General features: G+C 35.9%; 1 protein-coding gene across 1 annotated transcript in view; it reads left to right on the top strand.

The window, feature by feature from the left end:
- Positions 1–22,003, top strand: part of LOC110030634 (ribonuclease 2) — a 67,594-nt gene that overhangs the window by 22,946 nt on the left and 22,645 nt on the right. Inside the window, exon 7 of the mRNA XM_020733441.1 lies at positions 13,266–13,427. Coding sequence (XP_020589100.1) covers positions 13,266–13,427 — 162 coding nt within the window. The remainder of the gene's footprint in view (positions 1–13,265; positions 13,428–22,003) is intronic.

Genomic DNA, 22,003 nt, shown 5'->3' with positions numbered 1-22,003 from the left:
AATCATCCTTATCCAATTTGTGAGTTGCCAAGGAATGGCAGATGTGCCCTGGAGGATATTTATCAATTGTAAGGCATCAGATTCAATAAGAAGAAACCTGATGTTAAGAGAGAGAGCTATTTTGAGGGCCCAAAAGATGGCTATGGTTTCTGTTTCCAAAGCAGAGCTGGTCCAGACAGGAGATTGGAAACTCGACAAACATTGTCCAAGAAAATTCCTACAGACACCACCAATTCCAGCAGCAGTAGTACAAAAACATTCATTTGTATTATAACCCAAGGGAGGGGAGGCTTACACCAGTGCACCTTCTGAACGACCTGTGGGTTGGTAGGAGGGACTGGAGTATAATGGCCAAGGTGATTCTTGATTCTGTCCAGATAGTTACAACAGTTGAGTGCAATGGATTGGACATTTCTTTTTAGCTCCTCCTATTTAACTCTATTTCTCGCCATCCAAATGAACCAGGTAATGATTAGGGGGATATGGTGTAGATGGTGCTCCTTCCAGTCTAGCCAACAGACCTCCAGAGAACTCCAAGAACAAAATAGATGTCTGATATTGAGATGGCCCAAAGTTGCAGTCCAAACAACAGTGGCAATGGGACAAGAGAGAAATATATGTTGTAAAGTTTCTTCATGAGCTGGAAGCACCCCTCAAGCCTTTGAGTTTGAGGATGTCATCAGTAGGCAGAAATTTCTTGAAATGTCTCCAACTGAAAAATGAGATAGGAGCAAGTTTCCTGTCCGAGATGAACTGACCCCATGTATTCTGCTGCCATTTGAAAAAGGATTTATGTATAAAAGCATTGAGAGATTGACTAGGAGAGTTCTTCGTAACCATTCTGTCAGGCTGGGAAGGATCCAGAGGGATTTCTGTAATAGCTTTAATGGTATCAGCATCCACCACATTCCTGAGAGCAGGTTCATTCCACAACCTCCCAATCCAGAAATCAGAGACCAGTAAGGCTGGGTCAACACTAGAATTAGGCAAAGGAGGAATTTTTCATTTTTGCATCTAACAGTCCAGCCAAAAACTGAACTTGCCTTCCCCAAGCTCCCACATGAAGATGTCATTAGCCTGTTCCCTAACCTTCAACAAGATTTTCCAATGTTTAGAGTCACTAGGCTTTGGATGCACCATGTTAAGATGAGTTCTCTTACAGTATTTATCCCACATGAATAAGACCCAAAGAGAATCTTTCTGTCTGAACTTAATAACGACTCATTTGTTGGAAAGTTTTGAAGCCCAAACCACCAGTACCCATATGTTTACGGAGCTTATTCCAGGCGGACCAGTGCATCTGCTTATGCTGTCCCTCCTAAAGGAATTTGTTAAAAGCAGCTTCCAACAACTTTTGGGTACTCTTCTTCATCCTAACCATTTTCAAGGTGTAGAAAGGGCAAGTAGTTAGAATACTTTTCAAAAGAGTCACCCTACCGCCATTGGATATAAAATTATTGGTCTAGCAGTTTATGTGGGATGTAGCTTTATTAACCACTTCATCATGCTGAGCTTGTTTTTTCCTTCCTTTAAGCAACTGAATGCCGAAATATTTCAAGGGCAATTCAGCAGATACAAATCCAGTGTAAGCCTTGATCAATGTACTAGCTCTGGTGCAAAGCTTTCTCCCTGATAAGTATTGGCACTTATCCTTATTGAAATCTATCCCAACCACCTCTTGAAGATGTTTCAGAATAGGTTGAGTTTTCCTTACTACCTGCTTGCTGCCATTAGTGAAAATAAAAACATCATCTGCATAAGCATGATTGCACCAGATGAGATGAGCTGTGCTGAAATTTGAGATCTGGATAATTGGAGTAGGCTTGATTCAAAATTTTGGAAAAGTAATCAAAAGCCAGAATGAAGATTGTTGGGGAAAGGGGGGCGCCTTGCTTGATATCCCTACCAGCTCTAAAGAAGCCAAGACAAGTGTCATTGATTAAAACACTGTAATTAGTGTTTGTTAGCCATCTCCTGATAAAAAAAAAGGGTGAGGCACTGGAGGTTGAGGTCTCAAATTAGGGTGAATCTTGAAGCATTTTTCAATTGTGTCTAAAAGCCTTACAATCAGCGCGATAGTATGGTCTTTGTTCCATATTAATCTGTTGTCAATACCCATTATCTCAGTGCCAAGTCAAATTTCTTCAATGTCAGGTAGAGTGATGTCTCTCTCCACAAGGATCCTGGCAACCGAAGGCTTGGTGAGATTAAAAGTTGGTATGTCTAATTTCATTGGTCTCCCAAGCATTGCTCTAATGGCATAAAGGACGTGATGATTGAAAAGATGCAACTTAAGCCATATTGGTACTGTAGGTGGTTCTTGGTTTGATTCAAATTCCGGACACCACTTAAGCAACTTCATAGTTTTTTTTTCAATGGTGAGATATTTCCTAGAGAAAATCCTAGCATAGTCTTCCTCCGTGGTCAATTGTATTATCACATGTCTCCCATCAAAGAGACCTACCTTCCATTGTCCTACAGGTTTGAGATCCTCAAAAGCTTTGCGGATGACCTCCATTTTGGGATGCCCAAACTGAAATTTTCCAATGAGTGTGAATTTGTATTTTTCAAACAGGGTAAAAACTTTGAGGTTTGAAAAAATAAGAGCGGATTTACCACCCTTCCTACCTACAAGTCCTCTTAACAAATGAACAGTCAGCTTTCCCTTCAAAGGAATCATGATAGATCTGAAGAAACACCACATGGTCAACAGACAACTAAGAGTTTATACCCTTTCCAAGCGCCCCAAGAAAGGACGAAACTGTGGCCATCGAACGTGTCCTAGATGAGTGCTGAAGAGGGGAACTGAAGTCGAACATGTCCTAGTGAACTGAAGTCGAACGTGTTCTAGTTGAGTGTTGAAGAAGCGCTGTTGTCGATCTGAGTCGAAGAAGAAGACAGAGGAGGAACTGAACGTGACCTAGCAGCTAAGTGTCGAAGAGACTACAAACACTCTCTACTGTTGAGCTGAGTCGCGAAGGGAGACAAAGGAGGAAGACAAGCACACAACCCCTTCCCCTTGTCTTCCGTGAGAGGTGACAAAGAAACTCAACACAAACAGGATCGCGCTGCTGTCGAGATGAGTCGAGGAGGAAGACGAACCTGCAACCCCTTCCCGTCTTTCGTGAGATGTGAATTGGCTTGCAAACGAAGTTGACGATGAAACCGTAGAATCAAAGAAGGCGAGGAAGATCGCCATCAGGCGAAACTCTTTCAGAGCCTCCCACGATGAGCATTTTTTTATGTAACACTATATGACCAGAAATTTAATCAAATGCTAAAAAATTACAGAAGGCATCAACCAACATATGCAAAGTGGAGAACCCGTAATATATTATAAACTTGTAGCACAAGACCCTCTTCTAAGTAAAATTAATCATAGGAATAATATGATTAATTATTGTGGTTAAAATTGAAATACTAAATTAATTTATATAAACTCTTGTACTTAGGGTCTGTTTAGGGTGACTGCAGCTTTTTTAACAAAGTGACTGTAAAACTATGGTTCAGAAAATATTTTCTTAGAAAGCTATGTGGGAATTATAAATATATATTTTTTTCTAAAAAAGTTAACAATTTTTTTATAGTCACCGCACTCTAATATATCGACTTGAAAAAAAATAGCTTTCCATCACAGAAATTTTTAGAAAGCAGCAAGAAAATAGTTCCCCAAATAAAGCTGTGATGGCGGTCTAAAAAATAAATCACATAGTAAGCTGTCCCAAACAGACTCTTAATTACCCATATATGTATATGTATAAAAATGATCCTCATAAAATTAAGATTTTATAAAGACAATTTGAATCATTTTCATGGAATGCAAAACAATGGGTATAAAATTTTAAAAAGACTTTAATTTTATCTTAGCAAAATTTTGATTTTAGCGGTCAATGGGACCTAAGATCTATTGATCCATTTTTCCACATGCCTATGTTGGAACTATTGATTTGGCCGAGAGGTGCTCCTGATATCCACTAAAAGTTTTGTGATTTTATTTCTTTTTTTTTCTTGGAAAGCTCTTACCCAATAAGTTTCTACAAGGATATAATATAGGAAAAAGGAAAGTTGCCATGGTTGTTGAAAGTTAATAAATGGAACTAGGTAAGCAATGAGAAGAACGACGAATGTATGGCCTTGTGAACTTCATGAAGTAGAAATGCAATCTTCTCTTGATCTTGAATCACTTTTGTAAGGACCTAGTGTTTTCTGCGTTAATGATACAATATAATGTCGATTATACAATATCATGTCGAACTCTAATCCAAAAAGGTTCGCGGCTTTACACCAGCGATTGAGAGTCATATACCTTGAAAATCATGGTATTATAAAAAAAACCCTGATATTGTGCCCTCCCAATCCCACGATCACAAGAAAACATGAAACTTTGGCTTCTTCATGCGACCGAACGAGTAATCTCTCTTACGAGGATCTTTATATAATAGTGTTCTTGTTTTGGATTTTATTTTTATCGAGTTTATGAATTTTAGTCATTTTTCTGAATTTTGCTCCTTAGAGTGGTGTATATGTATCTTGCTTTGGGACAAGTGGTGGAATCTCCTTGATACCAATACCTTGCCGATTCATCGTAAGACTGTTATTTTCAGCCAGGACAACCGCTGAACAATGCCTGCCCCTTCCAAACATCATCGTCCACATATATTTTCGTTCCCTCACTATTTCACAACTACCTCCCCCAAACTACACTTCTCAAATATCTTTTAGGAGTTACACAACAATATCATTTGGTATTAGAGTTCGACAAGCTCAAGATTTTTATTGTCGTCTTTCTTGTCACAATGCAAGATTCATAAATTTTTTTTCCCCCACAATTCCTATGCTTGAAATCTATAATGTTCATAATCCAAAGTTTTCACCTCCATCTAAATTTCACATCGACACCTACCACCAAAACTTAAGCCCCCGACCAACCTTAATTTGATATCCTACAACTACCGAAAATCTGATCAGAAGGAAAAGACTTCATGTCGCCAAAGAGTTTAGGAACACATGCAAAGAGAAATTTGTCATATGAAATAGAAGCTTACCGCCTATTAGAGGATGAAACTCGGTGAGATTTTCTATAGCCAGAATGGTGACTCGCCAGATCGAGAGTTGAAATTGAATCCCTTCCATCAGTTAGTTTTAAGTGATTTAGTACCAATATCCCAACGATTTGGCATGCAATATAAGTGAAGAAGTTAGGATTTTGGAGTGAAGATCGACTTCTTGGATTTTGATGGTCGCATGGATTCGAAAGAGTTCATTGGGTGGCTCCAAACAGTGGAACGTGTCTTTGAATATAAATATATTCTATTTGACAAAAAGGTCAAGCTAACTATTACTAAGCTAAGAAAGAATGCCCCTTTATGATTAGAGAACCTGTAGCCTCTTTGATATTGGGAGGGCAAGAGTAAAATTATTGCCTGGTCCAAGATAAAATAAGAAACGTAGCACAATTACTTGCCAACAAATTGCAGATAGGTCATGTTCTTGAGGCTTCATCACCGCTGAGCTTTGAGCAGCTTATGTTGAAGTTTGGGATAGTGGAACTGAAAGAGAACACGCTAGCTCGATTTTTGAGAGGACCGCGTGTGGCAGCCCAAACTCCCATCCATCAATGTATTTTCTGTTTTTGCCTAGTGACCTCAAAATTTCCCCAGTTGGTGTAACTTAGGAGTTCACTCATCATAGGAGTGCTCCCATGCTTGAACGTTTAATTTTGGATTTTTAATGGAAATTTCATCATTACATCAAAAGACATCTCAATGTTTAAGATTTCTGCTTCAATCTACTTAAGCGGTTTTACAATCTCCCCTACTAAGTAAATAACGTCTTCGTCAATATTCGTATCCTAGAATCATCTTCTACGGAGATAAGACTCTAGAGGTGGCCCCTACACACTCAAGAGATGACTCCTACCATGTAGCATTGTCTTATACAGGGTTCAAGAGGCGGCTTTCATAGCGTAACACTTTATTCTATATGACACATAGTTCTTATCTTTCGGCTGGTGTAATGTTCTAATACCATTGGAGACAACCCAAACTTACCCATCAAGGTATTGTCCCCTTTAGCCTAATGACCTCATGGTTTTGCCCCATTGGTGTAATTTCCCAGGAGACCATCCAATCTATGAGTGCTCCTTTGCGAGCAAGTTTAACTTTAGAGTTTCTATCAAAATCCCACCGCGACACCAAAAGAGTCCTCAATGTTTAAGAGTTGACTTCAATCTACTTAAGGGGTGTAACACTGAGATTGTCCACTGGCTAAATGGTACTGTTACGATGATATTGAACATTATAGGATGTTCGGGCCTTAGTTTCAAAAGTGGAGAAACATCACCAGATTACCTCCCCACCTTACAGGTAGAATTCAATCCCAGGATCAAATAGCAAGAATACAACCAACTGAGCATTCAAACTAAACCCGCCTTAGGAGAAATTAACTCAGAGTGAAGAACAGGTGGAACCAACCAACACTCCCAAATCCTTCCATGCCTGGAAGTGCATCAAATGCCACGGTTTAGGCACAATGCATCAGATTGCCCAAAATAGAGTATGATCTCTTTCACTAAGAAGGGAGCAATAGAAGTAATATGCAATGACATGAGAGAAGAAAGGCGTCAGAGATGATTCTCAAATTTCATCATATGAGGAAGAGATGCTAGAGATTCTAGTTGAGCACATGAGAGAGAATTCAATCAGAATAACATTGGTTGTCCTAGAATGTAGTGATTTCGAGATAATGAGTGTTCATATGGAGTTGTAGGATGTAGTGCCACAAGCTACCTTTTCGCAAGCATTAAGAGGATCATCAGTTGGAGGATGTAGTGTTCATATGTCCTAGAATGTAGTGTTCATATGGAGTTGGGGGATGTAGTGCCACAAGCTACCTTTTTGCAGGCATTAAGAGGATTATCAGTCGGATTGACATTTGTTGTCTAAGAGAGTCATGAGTTTGAGAAGTCGATGCCAAACATAGTCTAACCCCATAAAAGAGAATTTCAAGATTTTCAAACATACAATCTGCCTCCTGAGTTGCTACTACTGAGGGAGGTTCAATAATGCCCTATATTTCAATCCAAAGGTAGTTTCTCCAGACACATTTGTCTATCAGATGCACCTAGCAAAGTACGAAGGAAAAAAATATTACATATTTAATGACTTGAGGCTTAGTCCATGAGAATACCCTTCCCCGTGCAATTCTAGCTTGGACTGTTCCAATGAAGGATGGTTATTTATTTTATCAGGGCAAATTTTGGAAGGACGTAGGTGCTTTAGAGTAAACTTGGATGGATGTGAGCATAGATTTTGTAGTGGTGTTCCCCCAATCAGAATTGGCAATGATTTTGTTTTGGTGGTGGTAGATTGATTCTAGAAGCTTTTTGGGAAGAAGACGAAGCTTCTTCTACGCAGGGAGAATGATGCAGTACGTGACTGGAACACGGGAGGCAAGGGAAAACATTGAATCATATTCGGCCGCACGCGAAAGCCAGACTTTCATGATTTTCAGTGATCACTGGATTGGAGGGGTACAATAGCGTTTTTTTTCTCGCTATACTGCGAGTTTTGAGATAAACGACTCCCGCGGTTGGGAGAGTCAAGCCGCAAAGTATTTTTATTTCCTTTATTTTTCAGAAAGTTTTATTTCTTTGCTTCTTTCTTTTTTTACCCTTCTCTATTTTTATAGTTTCTAATTAGATTATTCTCTCTTATGAGGATCCTATAGTTGTTTTCTTGTTTTGAATTTCAGTTTTGTTGAGTTTATGATTTTGAGAGATTTTTTGTTAATTTTGCTCTTCAAATTGTTGTATCCTCTTACTTTTGCAAGTGTTGTATATATTTATCTTGCTTAGGAACAGGTGATGGAACCTCCTCACCGCCCGTACTTAGCCGATTTGCCAGTTTGACTGCTGTTTTCAGCCGGGAAAACTGCCGAACGATGCGTATCCCCTTCCAAACGTCATCGTCCTCGCATATTTTCATTCCTTTGCTAGTACACATTTACCTCCCTGTAAACTCCGCTTCCTAAATGCTTTTTAGGAACCCTCGAACGGTATCATAAAAGGTAGCCAAGGCCAGCCCAGGGGGTATCAAGAGAGAGATATTACTCGGGCAAGAGAGAGGTGAGTGAAATTTAAGAATCAATAATTAAACTCATCCAACACGGGTTACGCTCTAATATAGAGTTTACATCAACATATGTCCGGAGGATTGCATAACCATGATAATTTAGACGAAAATAATATTCTGACACAGTAATTAAATATATTTAAATATATTAATAACTATATTACTCAATAGGTTGTTTCTTGCAAAGTTGTTTCGTCCGCTCATCCTACCTTAGATCCATCTTCTATTCTCTTACCCAAATTTGATTTATTTTTTACCACATATTCTTGGATTTCTTCATATAGTAATTGAAAAATAAAATAAATTAAATTAAAATAAAAGAAATTTTAATGGGTAAGTGTTGGTTCGAAGTGGTTAATTGTCTCAATGGTTTTGTCTCTAGGAAACGATTAAGTTGATCATTCGAATAGGAGAAAATAAAAGTTAGAGCGAGAGCAAGAGGTAAGACAGGGAAGTGCGAGGAGAAGAAGAAAGGAGGAGAAGAAGACTCGAACCCTAGTTGAAGAGCAGAGAGGAGCGTCAGATGGGGCTGCCTATGTGAAAGAAACAAATGTTTTGGTGGTCTGTGCTTGGTGGGATGCTTCGTATGAAGGAGAATAGGAAAGGAGGTTGTGCGCTAGCCGAATGAAGGAAAATGGAAGGAGAGGTCGAATTGAGAGGCTCAACATATGGGTGAAGGAGTTGAATCTTACGAAGGAAGGGGAGGCCGAATCAAGCCTCAATGTGTGGAGAGGAGTAGATGAGGGGTTGCGTATGGTAGGCGAGCCAAACTGAGCCAGGTGAAGCTTAGGGTTATGCTTTTTATTTATATAAGGTATTTTGTTTATTAATTAGATGTTCTTTAAGTTATATTAAACTTTGTGTTAATAAAAGGAATTAAGGTAACATGCAATCAAATTAAAGCCAAGAAAGAATAGAATCGATTAGTAGAATAAGTTTTGGCAAGATGAATTTAGGGTTTGTTATTTAAACATTTTTATATATTAAATTTCTTTTATAATTTATGTGTTAATTTTTATTTTCATTATCTTTTATAATTAAACAAAGGTAAGGGTTTAATTTTAAGTTTGAATTAACATATTTAATTAAACATATTAAGTATTATTTTATGAAATAATGTAAAAATTAAAGATTTTGATTAGAGAAGATCAATATATTTGAAGTGGCTACCAAGGAAGGAGCAATTATGGAAATTTATTTGAGGTATGATGTTAAATCATAAAGTTTATTAAATGTTAAATGAAAGTTTTAAATGAAACTGATCAATTTATGATATAAAGCATCTTTAGATTTAGATATAGAAGTAGGATATAACAAATTAGATATGAAGAAAAATAGATTATTGATATAATATTATGATTTTCATTTATGAGCATTAAATAAGTGAGGAAATTAAATGTTCACAGTGACAAAAATCATCAATAAAAGATTAAAATGAATAATTATATTTTACATTTCAGTAATAGTACTTACTTTTGATAGTATTCTTTATTTTAATTTTTCACAACTATGTTTTATTTTATTGAGACTTAAACTACTAGTGTTGTCTTCATATTGTTAGGTAAAAGTGTGTTTGTTGACAGTCTTGCATAAATAGTTTACCTATGAAGTTATTAAATTATTATCTCTTTTTTTGTTTCTAGTAAATATTTATTTATTTAATAGTAGATGAATGCATGGTGTTTCATAAGAAAATAATGTATGCTGTGAAATATAAAAATATTATATATGTGAATGCTTGTATGTGCATGTTAAGAGGGGTTCACCCCCATGATACTGGTCGGGGATGTCAATATACCCACACACATATTTTCTTTCTACCTCAACAAATATGAAATTTAGACGACTAGCCGTTGTGCTGATGAGCGAGTATCAGTCTGGCGTGAGTAGGCACTCTACCATCTCAAATAATTATGAAATTTTGATTACTAGTCGTTGTACATATTGCTTACTATGGTGTGTATGTAAGCCGGAGAGTAGCAACTATGGTGTGTATGTACTTTTACACCTCAGACAATTATATATATATTTTACTAACTGTTGTACCGACGATATATGTATCGACCATAGGTATGTTAAGTTATTTTTAAATGGTGCTCTGGAGATTGATGTGAAAGGCAAGAGTACAAATTATACTAATGTTAAAGATGAAATATTGCAAAGTCAAAAGTTGATGCATGTAAAAATATTTAATTTTCTTTCATGAGCAAATATCATTAATGTACGATTTAAATTATTATATGATTTCCTAAGACATATTAGAAAATACCAATATACATATTGCTTACTTTTTTGTGGGTCATTATAATTTAAAAATGCAATTGCTCTATTGAATTATCTTTAGATAACTCATTATATTATTTTAATTTTTCAAGCTTAAACTTTTTAATAAGATGAATTTTAAAGGAAATAATGTGTACAGAAGGCGACATCAACAACCTTTTATTTGGTCAATTATATTTTTCTTAGTTATTCTTTCAATTTACATAGACTGTAAACTGTTGGTGATAGAAAATTAATATAGAAAATTTTATATTTAGCTATTTGACTGTCCGTTCTTGTTTTGAAAATTCTAATTCTAGAGTTGGGGTGTGATAAAAGTGGTATCAGAGGCAAGATTTTAGTTAAACAATATGAATCTTAATGAAATAACCATTAAGATGATTGAATCAAGTTATAAATATTATAAATGGAAATTTTAATTTAGTGTAATCAAATTATTTTATTTTATTTCAGAATTTTGGTTTTTCAGAAGGAAGAAGTCATGGATGTTAAAGTAGGAGCTCATATGCCCCAGAATATCACAATTGGAGTTATTGCCTTTTTTGATATGATGAATGTTGCGACTTGAGGGGGCAGGGATATATAAGTTCTTGAAGCTCTTTCAAGATATTAGACCGCCATTATTTTTAAGAGCAGGAGGGCCTGTAGAAGTTGAAAACTGACTGATGAGAGCAGAGAAAATTATAAATGGTATGACTGTCCACCAGAGAGGAGAGTTACTTTTGTATAATTATATTTGAGGTGGAAGCTGAGAGATGATGCCAAAAGAAACTACAGGAGAATTTTTATGATTGACATAGCCAATTGGTACAATAGGAGTTTGTGAGAACCTTTAGATATTGGCTTGTATCACTGTTAGTTAGGAGATAAATGCAATTTAAATTTATGAGGCTGGTGTAGGCACATCGATCAATCATACCGTATTAAGCAGAATTTACGATGTTGTTGAGATATGCATCATAACTCGTTCTAAATATAGATGAGAAATGTCACAAGTTTTGTTTCTGGATTGAAGGATTAAATCAGACAACCATTAGTGCCACTTGGGATTGAAAACTAGTCGGTGCTAGTGGAGAGGGTAAGGCGAGTGAAATTTAATTTTTAGCAGACCTAGAAAAGTAGAGACTTGCACAAGAGGAAAAGCTTAGAAGAATTGGCTCCAACAGTTCATTCTGGAGAATTTAATGGGAAGAAAATGAAACCTATTGATGATGGAGTTAATAGCCAAGCTGACAACAACACCATAGAGCCTTGTGTTAAGTGTGAGATGCTGCATCTTAGTGAATACTTATGTGGTCTAAAGGTATGTTAGTTATGCTAACAACCTTGACATCAGATGAGGAATTGTCTAAATTCTGGTCAAAGATCCATATCAAATGCTAACTCAGAGAGGGATTCAACTCAGAAGAATTTTTAGGAGAGATTTACTTTTAGAAGTGGACGGTAGAGAATGCCAAAAACTGCTATAGTGCCTTATAAGGAGAAACCAAGGCATAACATTCGATCAAAGTCTATTCCTTAGCCATTCAGGAGTCTGAAGAACCTGATGCTATTAGTGCAGATGTTAATAGAAGTTGAGCTATTTGTCATGTTAGTTATTTTATATTGAGTACTCTTTGTGTGTTTTTATTTAAGAAGTTGAGTGATGTATATGCTTAATATATATGACTAACCGCTATGCCGACTGGAGAGTATTGATCAGGGGTGAGTAGGCTTCATTGAGTTATCTTAGACAACTTATTATGTTGTTTTAATGTTTTTTTTAGGCTTAAGCTTTTGAATAAGATGAGTTATATAGGTGATATTGTGTACAAATGGCGATGTCAACACCTTGAAATGTAAACTTCAATTTGGTTAAATTATTTTTTAGCAACTCTTTCAATTTATTTTGATTGTAAACTATTAATGATAGAAATGAATGTAGAAAATTTTATATTATAATGTTTGACTTTCTGTTTCTGCCTTAGAAATTCTAAGCTCTAGGCAGGGACGTGACACTTCATAGTTAGTTTTTATACTATGATTACATTACCAAATGAAGATAGTAGACATTTAGGCTTCTTTGGATTTTGTTTTAGAATATAACTATTGGGGTCTAGTTGGGGCAAATTCTTTATTGTCTTGCTTTTCAAACTGCTGACATGTATACATTTGGCTACTGTTTTATTATTGCTGTTGTTTTCTTAAAATTTCTGTGATAAGAAGGTACTTTTGAGAACTAGATATGTTGAAATGTAATAATTAAAAAAAAAATTGTCAACTTTTTACAAAAAAAAAAAAGAAGAAAATATAATAATACCACAATAATTTTGCAACAATCTTTGCACAAAACTGTAGCCTCCCACAATGGATTCTTAATGTAAATGCTGCTTTCTAAGAAAACCTCTGTTCTTTCATTCTCTTATGTTTTGGATTCTCAAATATTTTTTATTGCCATTATCTTAACTAATTTTTATCCATTACTTGGGGGAAGCTGTATGTTCTAGTAAGTGTTACTATACCCTTTTATCCCAGGACTTTCTGACATCCAGGATAAAATTTGAGCACGCTAAGTGGAGCCTCCAAGGAAATCAATTGGATTCCTTAAATCATGACACTTCATCATTAAAATGCTTCCTTAACTCATGATACTTCATCATTTAAATGCTTACCCTGTTTCTGGAGTCTAAATTCCAAAATGAATAAATAATTTAGCATTTTTCTTTCACTGAATTATTAAGTGAGAATTGAGTTTAGTATGCTATTAAAAAAGTTGATTTGTTCAGAAAATAATAACTTGGAATGAATACTCATTTTGAATAGCATCCATTTTTTAGTTATTTTGGCATTTAATATTTATTTTGCTTGCAGAGAATTTTGAGCAATGAAGGTATTTTGGCTAGCAATGCCGAAAAGTATTCAGTAGATGCCATCATTTCTGCAATCAAGAAAGCTGTTGGGGCATTGCCTTTGTTGGAGTGTAGACGCGGTTCTTTGGAGGAACTTCAACTTTGCTTTGACAAAAAATTTAAGGTTTTCATTCAAACATTATTTTTGGAAATAGTATTATATTGTGCATAATTATATGTGAATTCATCAGAAACCATGTATCCTGCATGAAGTTTGGTATTTTCTTCATAAGTTTGTTACTAAAAGGCAGGAAAGATTAGTAGTTAGGCATAAATTGTAGATTGAAAAGTGATCTTTTGTTTATCACTCTTTTTTCTAACAAATGAAGGTAGTGGTATATTCATTAAGCTCTACTTCTCTAATATTTTTTATTGGGTTAAATAAATTTAGAATATTTTTTTTCTATGGTACGTTTTTTCCATACATCACTAAACCAATTATAAAAAGTAGTTGAGGAATTATGTGCGGAAAGAAAAGGAAATATAATAAATTGTGTCATGATAATGTGGAAAATAAGAAAATATTATTCATCTACATGGTGAGGAGTAAGCTCTTCAATTAGGTCTAATTAACTTTTGCTAAATGTCACGAACCAGCACAAGGTTTGGAATTGACCAAAACAAGAACGGATAATCAGAAGATACAACAACAAGCCTTTATTCCCCTAAGTAGGGTCAACTACATGAATCCTTTTTCTCCATTGCGCCCTGTTGAATGTCCTCCTCTTAAAATTTTTTACATCATTTTTCTATCACTGATAGTTTATAAGCTATTAGAGAAAGTAGTTTAATTGCCTTCTATACATATTATCATCTCTCGTATTCATCTTTTATTTAAAGATTTAAACCTAAAGGTATTAAAAGAATATAATGAGTTATCAAAGATAATCTTGTGAAACAATCACATTTTTAAATTACAATAACAAAAAAGAAGAAAGTGACATGTATGCTGGTCTCTCTTAATATATTCTAAAAAATCATATAATAATTTATAACATATATTCATAATGTTTGTTCATGGAAGAAATCTAGAATTTTTACACGCGTTATCTTTAACTTTATTTTTCAAGCTGTAATCTCTTAAGCTTTAATACACTTCATACTCTTAACTTTCAATCCGTTTTTGGAACTCCATTAAAACTTTATCTAACGCATCCCTGAATGATATTTTTGCATTCGCAAAACAGTTTGTGATTTAAATTACATGATTGTTTTAGGTGGAAATGTGTCCACTCACCCTTGACTGATACTCTCTCGTAGGCACAATGGTTAGTAATCTACATTTCACAATTACTTGAGGTGGTATGATAACTATTTACCCCTGATCGATACCCTCCCATCAACATAACAGTTAGTGACCTAAGCTTCACAATTGTCTAAGGTGATAGGAAAATATTTACATGTGCGGCTACATTGACTTCCCTAGCCAGTACCATAAGAGTGAAATCCTCTTAACATTCACTTACAAACATTAATGTATATGATATTTTCATACTTCACAGCATACATTAATTTTTTTTATATCACTTTGTATTCATCTATTAATGAATAAATACATGCTTACTAAAATCTAAAGGGCATGTAATAATCTAATAACTTCATAAGTAAACCATTATATACTATTTATGCAGAACCTTTAACATGCACACTAATATAACAATATGATTATATCAATGATGGTCTAAGTCTTAATGAAGTAAAACATTAATGCGAAAAATCAAAATAAAGAATATAACGTGGAAGTAAGAAACATTATTGTAATGTAGAAATATAGTTATTCACCTTAATCTTTTTTAGGTTATTGCAGTTAATCTTTAATTTTCTCTTCTATAAAATTCTTTAGTTACTTTTTCCTCACTCAATCATTTCAATCTGAAACCCTAAAATATTTCTTAAAAATAACATTATCATAGAATTAAGCATTTAATAAACGTAAATTAGGTGCAAAGTTGAAATTTACCTCTATTCCTCTTATTACAAAGTTAATAATTTCTTCTTTACTCATGACATTAATAAGTAAAATAATAATTAATACTTTCAATTAAATACGTAAGATCTCAAATTAAAAATCAACTTTAAACTTACCTCACTTACGCCGCCTCTATTGCATAATCTTATCTCAATCTCCTTTCATTTTTAATTTGATTGCTTGTCTAATTTTATTCATTGATTTGTTTATAAAATTAATTATTAATTTTAATAATTTTAAATAAAGAAATAACTTATATAAATAAATCATACCTCTCTAACCCTTAACTTTATCTCCTTGTTTTGGCACAAAACAATCCATTCTGTAAGCAAGGGTCGCACGCTTACAGTACCTCGCCCGTGCAACTTCTTCATCCGGCTCCCTCGCCTTTGCTTTCCTCTACCTTTGCACTTGATCAATGCCGAGTCACACACTAGACTTTTTCCCTCTCATTCTCTCTTCTTCTGCTCGCACACGATACTTTTTTCCTCTAAATTTTAGCAATTTTTTTCAATCACATATGAATTTTATAAACTCAATTTATAAATGAGCCGAACACAAAAAAAAGTTTGTTCGTTCGTGTTCGGCTCAATTTGACTTAAAATAGCTAAATAATAAGTAAATAATATTAGTATAATATTTATATATTTGCTTTTTATGCTATATTTAAAAAATATTTAATTGGGTTAACTTTTTAATTAATTTGAGCTAGGTTTACGAATGAGAAAAAAAAATTCTGCGTTGGATATGTAAATACATAAGAACCTTGTGGTATGTCTATAAATGTCCTGACCCTCTCTTCCGCCTCATGGTCTTGCCAATTTTTTTGGGTTATATACCTAAATGCATTGAATTGGGTGGTATGTATGCAAATGCCTGCAAAGAAATGTTCCGCGGTCCTACTCTAGCTTTCCCTCTTGCCTGATTTCCTTGCGATCTAGCCGAACCTTCCCTGCTGAGTTTACTCCCACATTTGGAATAAAGGAATGAATACTCAAATTATTCTTTTTAAAAGTGAATCAGAGTTGCTTAGAAGCCACTCATGATTAATGCGGGTGTGATGTGATTACATGGAAGAAAAAGTTGGGTTTTAATATCTCTTAGGAGAGTATTAGTATAAAAAACTTAATTTTGGTAATTTAAATATATTATTTGATTTATTAATTTTTAATTATTTTTTTTGAGTTGAACATGAGTTTAATTCGAATAAATGAGTTAAAATTAAACCGAACACGAATAGACTAATCACGAGCCTTTTCGAACGCGAACGATAAAAGATTTAAACAAGCTGAATACGAATAAGGCTCCGTTTGGGGCCGCGTTTTTCGAGCGTCCTGGCCCCAAACAACGAAGTTTATTATTTTTGTCACGCTTTTCGTTCAGCGGTAGCGGCTTATTGCCGCTAAAATAGTATGAACGCGGGCCGCGGGATCGACCCTGTGGCTCGACATTCTGGAGCGTTAATACCCCCTTTGCCCCTCGCTCTCTCAGTTTGGCGCCCTAACCTATTTCGTGAAACCGCATGGATCGACCGCCGCCGCTCCCTTGCTTATCGCGAAGGCTCCCCCGCTCCTTCCCCTGCTCATCTTCCACCGCCGTCGCTCGAGTGTGGAGTCCTGATCGAAGCCGTTGCTCTTAATCGGCATTTCTCCTCCTAATTATTTCTTCATATTTTGTTGTTTGAATATGATTTGTGATTGAATTGTGGAGTTCTGCTCGAAGCCCATGCCACTTCAGATCGCGAGTTGATTACTTCTTGGATCTCAAAGAATATTAATGACCTATCTCTATCTCTATCTTTATTTTTAATTGGCCGATGAAGATGAAATCAATCTCATAAAGAGTTCATGTCCTGCTTTAAGAATGGTTTAGATGGTTGTTTTGTGATTGTAATTTTGCTAATTTATTTTCTTGCGATAGTGTTAAAGAGCAGCTTGGATAGCCCATCCATGTGGGAATGGCTGAATTTTTTTTGCATTAATGGTGAAACGCAGATAAGAAAGCGTGCTTCTTTTCTATTTCCAATGACGCAGTTTAGGCATTAAACATGCTGAAGAATTTTTTTCCTAGCATGAATTCGTGGGATCCATATTTTCTTCTTTTCATCAATTAATGGATCCCAATTAATGGTTTATGAGTGTTATTGCCTAATGATTCTAGTCGTTTATGATTGAGATATGATTGAAAAGTTATTTTAACCATCTGAAATTTGCAAGAATTGCTAAGGGATGATGATACCATGTACATTATATTCACCTAAACTTTGTTAAATGCATGGTAAAGTTAGCAGTTGGTCGAAGTTATGACTTCATTTCTTCTCTCGGTGAGATTCATTCTTATGATACACTCTTAATTATTTCTTCTCTCGGCGAGATTCATTCTTATGATACGCTCTTAATTATTTCAGCATTTGGAAAGTTTGATATGAAACATACAATTCTCATGTATCTACATACCCAACAACCATATGTCATAGTCCTTTACTTGCATATCACCTAGGGATAGAAATGCAAATTTAGTCATCATGTGGATATATAGAAATTGAAATGGTTGAGAAATATTCAGTAAGGATGGTACAAGCATACCACCTATATGATGTTTTTCTTCTCCTTTATCTTTGTTTGGTTTTTCTTCTACTTTCTAATTGATTTTACTGTTGCGTTTCATGACTTTGTTTTGATATATTAATATCATGGATAATAAACCTAAAGAGGTTGCTACACCCGCATTATAGAAGAAAGAAACGAAAATATTATTTTGCGATATTTGCCTTAAAGAGATTGAACGGAGAAATAGGCCTACGACCTATTTCAATAAAGATGGGTGACAAAATATTATCAGAAATTTCAAGAAATGTACAGCAGAGAGTATGACAGGTTGCAAATGAAGAACAAATGAGATCAACTGAAAAATGATTGAAAAATTTGGAAAGAATTGAAAATGGGATCTACGGGTCTAGGTTGAGATCCAGTAATACGAACAGTTGATGCATCTGATGAATGGTGGGCTGAAAAACTTGCAGTGAGCATTTTTTGTAAACTTTGTTATTTTGTAACTTTATAGTTTATTCTTAATTGAGTGTTTATCAATTTCCATGTAGGTGGTGCCCGCTGCAAAGAAGTTTAAGTTTTCTGAAATTGAGCCTAAATTTGAGGAGAAATTAGACCGCATGTTTGGGGGAGTGGTTGCAACGGGGAACTATACATGTAGCCCAAGCGAGGCAGGGTTCGCTGACAATGCCATGAATTTGGGAACCCCTAGAGGTTTAGTTGATTTCATTGACGTTCCCAGCCCAGAACTGAACGAATATGAAACAATTTTCTGTTCCAAACGTCCCAGGGTTGTTGATAAAAGAAAATCTGGTGCTTCTTCCCTTAGAAAAGAGCTATCTGAGGCTGTTTCGTGTTTCAAGGCAAAATGTCAGACTTCTCATTCAAGCACTATCGAGGAGACACTTGAAATTCTAAGCGCTACTGTCAAAATTTATGCAGATGAAGATTTGTATGTGTTCGCAATAGAATTGATAGAGGACTCGGTCCGTAGAGATATTTTTGTTAAGATACGTGCAGCCCGCAAAGTGTCATTTATTCGGCGTTTTTATAATCACTTAAATATTTAAGATGTTTTATATTTTTTATCACTAAACCCTTCTATTGTATTATTAATTTTTCTTTCTAGAGTTATACCTGTAAACTTCGTTGTACCCTTTTAATTATTTGCAAACATCTATTTTTTTGTCTCAAACTCTCATGTACTGATCGACATGGTTACATTTAAGGATACCGATCACCATGAATGCAAATAGAAGAAGACAGATAGAGACCCACATGGATTCACGCAGAAGAAAGCGGAGATGAATGTTTCTGATGGCAATATGCTTGATGTACGGGTACTACATGCGTACACTGATCGGTCACCATGCATGACATCTTCATATGTTGGCGACAAATGAGTTGAAGATTTGCTTGCGGGACACCCAACAAGATGTTGTAATATGTTTCGAATGAGCAAGACAATATTTATTGATCTTCTGGAATTACTCTTAGGAGCTCACGAACTTCATGGATCTTCGAGGACCACTTCACGTGAGGTTCTCGCAATAACATTGTTATATTATCTCAAAATCAGTCCATGTGAGGAGCGCTGGAGCGATTTCAACACTCTTCCGAAACAATAAGCAAGTACTTCTCAATCAGATTGAGCGTACTTGTTAGTCTATCCTCTCATGTCATCAGATTTTCAGATTATAAGTTCGAGCAGACACCCGCTGAGATATCAAAGGATGCGCGATATATACCTTTTTTCAAGTTATTCTCTCGGATGTAATATAGATAATTTTGTTATAGTATGCAATGATATGTCGATCCTAACATTAATTCAACCAAGATTGCATCAGCGCGATTGATGGAACACATGTTGACGCACGTATCCCAAATAATGATAATGTTGCACTTATCGGCCGTTGTGGTAGCCCCACCCAAAATGTCATGGCCGTCTGTGACATTAATATGTGTTTCACTTTTGTTAAGGCTGGTTGGGAGGACAACACACATGACAGTTGAGTTTTTAAATCTGCGACGCGCGATCCAATACCAAATTTCCACATCCACCTGCAGGTACGCTTGATATTGAGCTCATTGAATGCTCAACTTGATTCTTCATATTAATTGTTCAATTTATCAGATAAATATTACTTGGTCGATGATGATTACCCACTGCAAAGGGGGTATTTAAAGCCATTTTCTGATACGAGATATCACATTCTAGACTTCGCACTGTTGACCTCATTTTTAATGAGGTTTAGTTTCCTCTTAAGATTTAGGATCTAGCCTTAGGGTTCTCCCTTTGACTATCTTAGAGCCTAGAAATGAGACCCGCCTCATTTTAGAAATTCAACCTACTTTTGTACCCTTTTGTAGTTTCGCGTGTGTGGTATCGACTTTCAGTACTTAGAAGTGTGAAACCAACATGAGGGAACTCAAAAGGAGTCCCTATAGGACATTTAAACATTAGGGTGGCCTTTTGCACAATTTGCACTCCCGCGCGCACAAACTTCGCAATTCGGAGAGTTGACACATCCGATCACTACAATTTGCATCGCTTGCACCGTTATCTGTTGAGCACTTGAATAGATTGTTGGAGACGATCGATCGCAGATCGAAATTTTATGAAATTTGAATTTTGACGTGTTTTTGACCCGATTGTCGACGTTGTCGTCCGAGCGACCCCGAATGACAAAACGGACTGTGTCGTCCGAGCGACCCCGGATAACAAAACGGATTGCACCGGAGCATCCAGAATGTCGATTTTACCTAGGAGGGACACCCATTTTGCTAAGGCACTGCGTGCGAATAAATTGCATGAGATTTAATATATATATTAATAAAAAATGAATCCCTTTTTTTCCTTTTAAAGCCTTAAATCCCTAAACTCACGCACCCGAGCTCTGCTTCCCTTTCCCTCTCCCGTTCGCGTGTCCCGCTCTTTTCTTTCTCGATCTCGAGCCGACCGAACCCCTTCTCCTCCACGCGAGAGAGAATTGACCTCTCGTTCGTCCTTGCCTGACACTTGCTGCCCGCGACCCTCCTTCCCGAAGCCGCGTCAGCTTCCACGAGTTGCGATTTTCCTTTCTTGGTAGTTTGACTCTGAGGAACTTGCTCACTGGAACACTTGAGTGACAACTTTATCTTCTTTCCGATGCCTCTCTCGCTGCCACTCGACTCGTCACTTGGTCCTGGGTACTTCGGTTGCCTCGCCTTCTGTAAGCAGGGAAGACGTTCTTCTTCTTTTTTGACCCGATTTGAGTACTGAAGAGGATGTTGGCTGGCTTCATTCTTTCCCCCTCTCTTCTCTACCTATGAATATAGTTTCTTTTGGGTTTTGGGGTTGTTGAGAAGTTTCTTAAGGAGAGGGGAAGTGGAGATCTTTGCTGTTGGAAGATTTTAGGAAGGAGATTTCTGTGGGAGCATCTCTTTGAAACTATTTTTGCAGTACAGTGTTTTAAAGGTCATATTAGAGAGGTTTCTGTTCTTCCCTTTTTTTCTCCTGTGCCATGGTTTTCTCTCTGTCGAACCCCTTTTGCTCGGTTCAGTGGATAGTGCAACATGCTTATGTGATATCACACTTATGTTTTCTTTGAAATACTTGGTCCTCAAGCATCTATAGATAAAAATATGAGCATATTCTAGGAGCTAGACTTGGTTATTAGGAGCTAGACTCGGTTACTTGCTTAAAGTAGTGAAGCTATGATATGTTTCTGTTTATTATAGCATATTTATGTTGGAAGCAATTAGAAGAGTTGAGACATGGCTTTGGAATAATTTTGTTACTCCTCTTGCAAGCATGTTAGGATATGTATTATGAAGTTTTTCATCCATTTTTATTTAGCATGAGATATTAGAGAGGTTATTTGGTCTTTCATGCATGTTGGGGGTTCGGTTTTGACATCTTATAACTTCCTCTTGCTTAAAATGCATGTTATGAAGAAGTTCACTTTGATTTGGAAAAGATGTTATAATTTGCTTTAATAATTTGGTTAGACTCCTCGAAGGGGGGGATCTTTCATGCTTGGATGTTTGAAGAAAATTAATTCATGCTTAGAATGATTATATTGGTGGCCTAAAAAATGTTTTTCATTACATTGCTATAGTTTAAAATCTATTTTGGCTCCATATGCTAATGTTTTACAGGCTTTTGAGCTATTCCTTGGCTTTTAATGGCTCCCTTTTTTC

Source organism: Phalaenopsis equestris, unplaced genomic scaffold, assembly GCF_001263595.1.
Source record: "Phalaenopsis equestris unplaced genomic scaffold, ASM126359v1 Scaffold000745, whole genome shotgun sequence".
In the NCBI taxonomy this organism is placed as follows: domain Eukaryota; kingdom Viridiplantae; phylum Streptophyta; class Magnoliopsida; order Asparagales; family Orchidaceae; genus Phalaenopsis; species Phalaenopsis equestris.
The sequence above is the reverse complement of the archived record's forward strand: the minus strand, read 5'-3'. Positions and strand labels throughout refer to the sequence as shown.